We start from the raw sequence: 6141 nt of genomic DNA, 5'->3' as shown, positions 1-6141 counted from the left end.
CCTTGCAATTGAGCAGCTATCTGCAGTTCCAAAAAGGGCCCCTTAGCTAACCCAGAACTTTGAAAACCCTGTCATCACAGGCACGCTGCCATGGTCCCTCCCTGCATTGAGCACTATCGGCTGCTTGAAGGGTATGTCTACCTTTTCTCTGCAAGGTGTCAGGTCCCCAAGCGCTCTTCCATCACTTCCTCAGAGACATGTCCTAACCCGAACCACATCCTGGATTTCCACATGTCACTTGGTTAATTTCTTTGTGTCAGGTGGCAGTTTAGAAGGAGGTGGCCAAAGCATACTCCCTTTCTGAGTGGAAAAGGCTCACAAACAGCTTCAGGGATGAGCCAAGTGGTAGGAGAAGAGGCATTCTGGGATGAAGAGGAAATCGTACTAATCCAGGGAAATTGATGGGCAGGAAACTAGACTTTAGGTTAGAAGTGGGTTAAGTTGTATTCTAAGTGAGGGTCTGAGTCCGGACTCAGACACCAAGGAGAAAACACTCTTTACTTATCTGTTTATAGTTCTGTTCTTAAAATTCTGAATCCTCAGCTGTGTTCAGGTGGTAAAGCTCATGAAAGGAAGTACTCACTTTCTCATCTTAGAGAGAGTACCATTACCCAGTGTTCAATAAGAGAAAAATCTAGATACAACCCATTAAATGAAAAGCAAGTCCCATTTGAGACTTAAAATTGATTTTTCTGTAACTTAGGTACAGAAAGTGATCTAAGTCCTTGCTACTCAATGTGGCCCAGAGACCAGAAGCATCACATTATCTGGGAGCTTGTTATAAATGCGGGTGCTACCCCAGCCCACAGAGCCATAGTGTGCCCTTTATTAAGAGCCCCCCAAGAGATCTGTATGCAGATTAGTTTGACAAGCACTGCCCTAGGATCATTCGGATAGAGCGCTGAGAAAAGCAGATTGGCTCCATGAGGAATATTATAACATCTGAGGGGGAAGAGAGTGCGGTGTAAGAGGGAGATTGATCCAAAGACAAGGACTGAAAACAGCTCTCTGCAGGACTTGCTGATTCACAGTCTAAGCGACTCCAGCTCAGACTGGAGTGCACACAGCACCCAAGTTCCTCGCCATGCACCATGTGACCAGTGGCTCAGCACAGCAGTAGCCTGGCTGAAATGACCACTGCTAGTGAATTTGTTTTACTCCAAACACCAAGTCATTCCTCTCCCCACAAGGAATGACAGCTACTAAGAGAGATGAGGCGCCTGCTTTTACCACGATGCTTCTTTCTAAAAAAACACCTGAAGATCACAATGAAAAACTAATTTCACAGACTATCTGTACTAATTAAAAAACAAACCCCACCACATTCCTTTAGCTACACAACTCACACAATCAAGAGTTTTCAGAATGCTAATTCCATTCTTTTATTTCTTCATACCACAAACATGTTATCTGCCTTTTACAACCTGATTTACAAGCAAATTGCAAATGAAAACCAGGCATTCTTTAATCCTCCAAAATGCATGTGTGAAATATAACATAAACCCTAGTATTTATACATAAACAGGCTTAGCTGAAGCAGCTTTATCGCAATCTCTTAAAATTAGCATTACAGTTTAAATATTGATGCCTGTTAACGTTTGCATAATCTACAATAGTTATTTCAAAAGCAGTTAAAACTTAACTAATTGAAAGAAAAACTTCAACAAAAAGCTCTAATTATGTGAAAAATTATTTACAATTAAACATTTAAGGTCCTGATTCACAAAACTTAGTGCATATCATGATTTATTAGTTTCATAAAGAAGGTAAGAAGCAGTATGTGGAAATCCACCAGGTAGAATCTAGAATGAATCACTTTTAGAAGAATGTATGTCAATATGCGTACTGGAAACTAGAGAAAAAGTAACAAAACAAAACTGCAGCAACTGCATTTGATTTGAAAATTTAAACACAGCAGCAATAAGAATAAACAGGGCCACAACAGAAGAGCTCTTTTGTACATTATGCACAGGAAGCAAAACGACTCTCCTCTTTTTAAAAATAAATCACCCCCAATAATCACTACATGCGATGGCAAGGTACATCTGCCTTCCTACAGAATTGTCTTTAAACTTAATGCCTGAAACATCAAATTTAAATAAAGAAGGAAAGTACCTTTTCTAACAGCCATCAGAGTTCAATGGGTTTTATTGAGAGGGGAAAGCATGGAGCAAGGTGGCCCCAATGGTCAGCCATTCTGATCACAAAAGAAACATCCTAGGTAAGGCCCAGAAATCCAAGGTTACCCTGGAAGTCCTTCAATGGAGTCAATGGTGATTTTATGTGCACAAAAAAAGGAGATAACTCAAAATAAACAGGGCAAACTTTTTAAGTGATAAATTTCAGTGAATCAGGTCCCATGTAATCTTATATAAAAAAAAAATTTACAGTAAACATTTTGAACTCTAGAATGCAGGTATAGAACAATTACTAGTGCATTACATTTACAAAATGCTTACTTAGGCAGTAGCTAGCTGCTCCACAGTAAGAATTGAAAAATGTACAAGTTAGTCCACAATGACTTTAGATATGTTATTAAAATACACTGTTAATCATAAAAATACTTTACTATGTACATGTTCACTGTATAAACTCTGGATTTTCTACTGAAGGAAGCCTCTAAATCCATTTCTGGCCTACTGGCCCAGGAAACACTATGGTTCTTTTATTTGGTTTTCATACCACACATGGCTGAGGGCACTGCAGTCAGTTCTTCGATAAAACAGTAATGCATTTTTCCTTCTGCAGAAGGTCTAGTTGGAGGAGTTGGTTTTACTTCCACTATATTTTACTTTCCTAAATGCTGGTCCATGTAACTCTGGGCATTCACATAATTCATCTGCAATTTGGTTACACTTTAAAATAAGGCTATAGTTCATTTCATCAGTTATCACACTGTCTTGCTTGTAGTCAGGATGGTTTGCAATAAACTCCCTCATCCATTTTGCAACTGTCATTAGTTCTCCTGAAAAAAAAAAAAAAATTTAAAAGACAATGTAAGTTACTAGTAATGCTTTTTAAAATTAAGTTGACATTTAGAGACCAGGATAAACACAACCCTGAAGAGAATTCAGTATGACCTTTGGTGTAGCCATATGACAGGTGTTGGGAACAACACGTCTTCCATAGTGTTTGAGAATTTCTCCAAGGAAGGAACTTTAGGTTGCAGGCAGACAGCTAGAACACATCCATCCTGTTGCTACCTGTTAGATGCTACCCACACAATACACTGCCATCTCGTAAAAACGGGAGCCAACACGCGTGTACTAGAGCACGTGTCCTCCCCTTTGGCCAGAGGGTTAAGACCACATATGCCAGTGTCATGAGCTGTTGAGCTGTCTGAGGACGGTACAGCCTGAGTTTGCCAGAGCAATCTTCAGTCAAAGAGGTGGAGAGAATCAAGAATAGTAAGTAGAGTGAATTAAGAGAAATTAGCATATATACCATTCGAGGGGTGTATCCTCTGTGACTCCAGAAAGTTTACAGAAGCCTTGAGTGAAATACAGAGGCCCTTACCATTCCTGTTGCTCTTATTCACAGCTGACGGCTCCCTGTACCGGGAACCTGTTAGCACCACTTATATGATATCTTCAAAGCTAACAAATAAGGGGTCCTTGGGGTGCTCACTGTAAGGAGGAAGGCTGAAGAGCCAGACATCTTAGCTGTGTCACTTATTTAACCTACAGAGTTACTAAACCCTACAAAAAGAGCCCATGATGATGCAAAACGAACACAGCTGGACATAAATGACAAATAGGCGATCTAGATACTGCATTGCACTAAGATGCTATCGACTTAAAGATGCATCACTATTTTACGAACCAGTAAGAAAAAAATGCACCGCTAATTAGACAGTGATTATCAAAGATTGTAAGGCGTATCCGACTGCAGAAATGTCAAAACGTGAAAAAGCGTGCACTGATAAAACACACTTTTAAAGACTACCTTAAGAAATCGAGTATTGTAGGATTGTGAGGTTCTGCCTACATTATGAAATTCTTTCAAAGAAAGAAAACTAAGAATACTATACCCGATGCTCTCTTCTTAATCAGCTTTAAGTAGTTCAGAATACTACATCTGGTATCCACATCCACTTCCATGTTTTCAAGGTAGGAGTTCAGAACTGGGATCAGCCCGGGAAACACACCTTCCTACAAGGAACAGAACACGTCATCAGCTGCCTGCCCCAGGTGTGAGCGGTGAGGCACGCTGCACAGGACCCCTACCTTCCCGTTAACGATGGTGTCGATGCTCATCAGGGTGTACTCCTCCGCCGCCAGCTCCGCGCTGTTCTGGGACTTGCCACAGCCGTCCACCACGGCGCTGCCACCTGCCGGAGGAGAGGGCACAGGAGCTTTGGTGGCTTGTCGTAGCTAAAGTCACCCTAGAAATCCAAGAGAATGTAATACCTTTGCAAATGTCTTTCCTGAAATAGAACATTCCCTGCAGAACAGCATCTCGTTTCTGTGCTACTTTCATGTTTTCATCAACCTAAGGGAGAAAAATCATCACAGCCAGTCAGAACACTCTTCACCAGAGTTTGTAGTGCCTTCCTCACTTCTGCAATTAGAACTGTCTCCTCCAATGCTTTCTGCTCAGAATAACAGACTTTTTACTTTATGTGGGGCCTGTGTCACTCAATCACAAGTTGGTATGTGCTCTTTAATAATAACGGGAAAATTTTAAGAGAAGCTTATCTTAAACAAAAAACATATTCACGTATGCTGTCTGCATTTCGAAGCACCTTTATGACCAAACCCTGCAAGAAATCTAGTCTCAGAGGCAAGTGGTTGATTTCCTTGACACGACACAGTCCTCCTGACTTCCAGTTCAGTGCTCTGTCCTCCCAAATCACTGGGGTTTTGCTGCCTCTTTGGTGGTGAAAAGAAAAAAGAGCCAGCAGGTTGTCAAATCTGGCACAAGGTTAGCCCTCCAGGCAGAGGGTCACCAATGCTGTCTGCCTACCTGGTGGCCCTGGCCATGTCAACTTATTCATGAGGCCAAAAAATTCCTCTTCATTTGTGAATTCTCCATTTCTCCAATTATTTAAGACCCTCAAAGTAGAGTTTTTAAAACATCTTAGTAGTTGTCTCTTATTTCTTATAATGAAATCTCAGGGGAACCTCAATATATAAAAGACACAATTTAGAGGGTCACACTCAAATAAGGTGGATGGTACAAAGCCTTTGATTATTAAGCCTCTTTACCATACTCATTAATTCCATTTGTTGTTATTGTGGTTTTTTAAAAAGACACATATGACCTAAATAATCTAGATACTTCTAGGAGCATATTCAAATAGTCTAAAATTCTACCATGGCTATGATCATCTTTCATTTCTAATAATTTTTTTCTTAATCTTGACAAAACTTAAGATCACTTTTTAATTTCTGCTTTCATGAATTTCCCTTTACAAATTATTTTACTATTATTACTCTTTAGATTCTCAATTGGACTGCTTAGGTTTATTTTCCAACTTTCTTTTAAAGCATTTAATGCTATGATTTTTCCCTCAGAGCTGAACTTTGCCAGCATCCCACTGCCTTTCACTTTCCTATACAATCTATAATCCTAGTTCTGCCTTATTCTAAAACCTATTAGGAAAAACACTTTAAATTTCCAACAGTTACATTGCTCTTCAACTTTCTTTTTGAATTTTGGTGAGAATGCATCCTGTATGGTATCTTATTGAGAACAGAAGACCTTCCTTAATTTTTATAAATCTTCCTCAGTGCATTTGAAAAAAGATGTTCTGTGGTATGAGATTTGTGATAGCGGTTACATAATCAAGCCTGTTACTCCATGTCGTTGAATATCCCTATGGCCTTTCTCATTCTTTGATTATATGACCTGTCAATTATTAAGATGCAAGGTACACTGCTAAGTGACTTATCTCCCTGAATCTCACTTGGCCTTACAACGGCCCACACTTTTCCCCATTCTACATGTATAAACTGAGGCACTGAAAGGATAAGTAACTTGTCCAGGTTAAGAAGCTAGTAAGTAGTACAAGTGATTTATAAATTCAATGCTTATACCAAAGTCATACCTTACCCACTATAGTGTCTTTAAAAAATGAAGGCTCTAACATTATCTTAAAAGAGCACAGAAAATTGCTTTCTCTATCTCATTTAATACTTT

The 6141-nt window shown here is 39.6% G+C and overlaps 1 protein-coding gene across 1 annotated transcript in view; it reads right to left on the bottom strand.

The window, feature by feature from the left end:
- Positions 1-1357: 1357 nt before the first annotated feature.
- Positions 1358-6141, bottom strand: part of GCLC (glutamate-cysteine ligase catalytic subunit) — a 44152-nt gene continuing 39368 nt past the window's right edge. Inside the window, exons 13-16 of the mRNA XM_006926433.3 lie at positions 4410-4491; positions 4227-4330; positions 4031-4151; positions 1358-2965 (exon numbers count right to left, since the gene is read on the bottom strand). Of these exons, the coding sequence (XP_006926495.1) occupies positions 2754-2965; positions 4031-4151; positions 4227-4330; positions 4410-4491 (519 nt within the window). The 3' untranslated portion in view covers positions 1358-2753. The remainder of the gene's footprint in view (positions 2966-4030; positions 4152-4226; positions 4331-4409; positions 4492-6141) is intronic.

This window comes from Pteropus alecto, unplaced genomic scaffold, assembly GCF_000325575.1.
Source record: "Pteropus alecto unplaced genomic scaffold, ASM32557v1 scaffold7, whole genome shotgun sequence".
Lineage (NCBI taxonomy): Eukaryota > Metazoa > Chordata > Mammalia > Chiroptera > Pteropodidae > Pteropus > Pteropus alecto.
The sequence above is the reverse complement of the archived record's forward strand: the minus strand, read 5'-3'. Positions and strand labels throughout refer to the sequence as shown.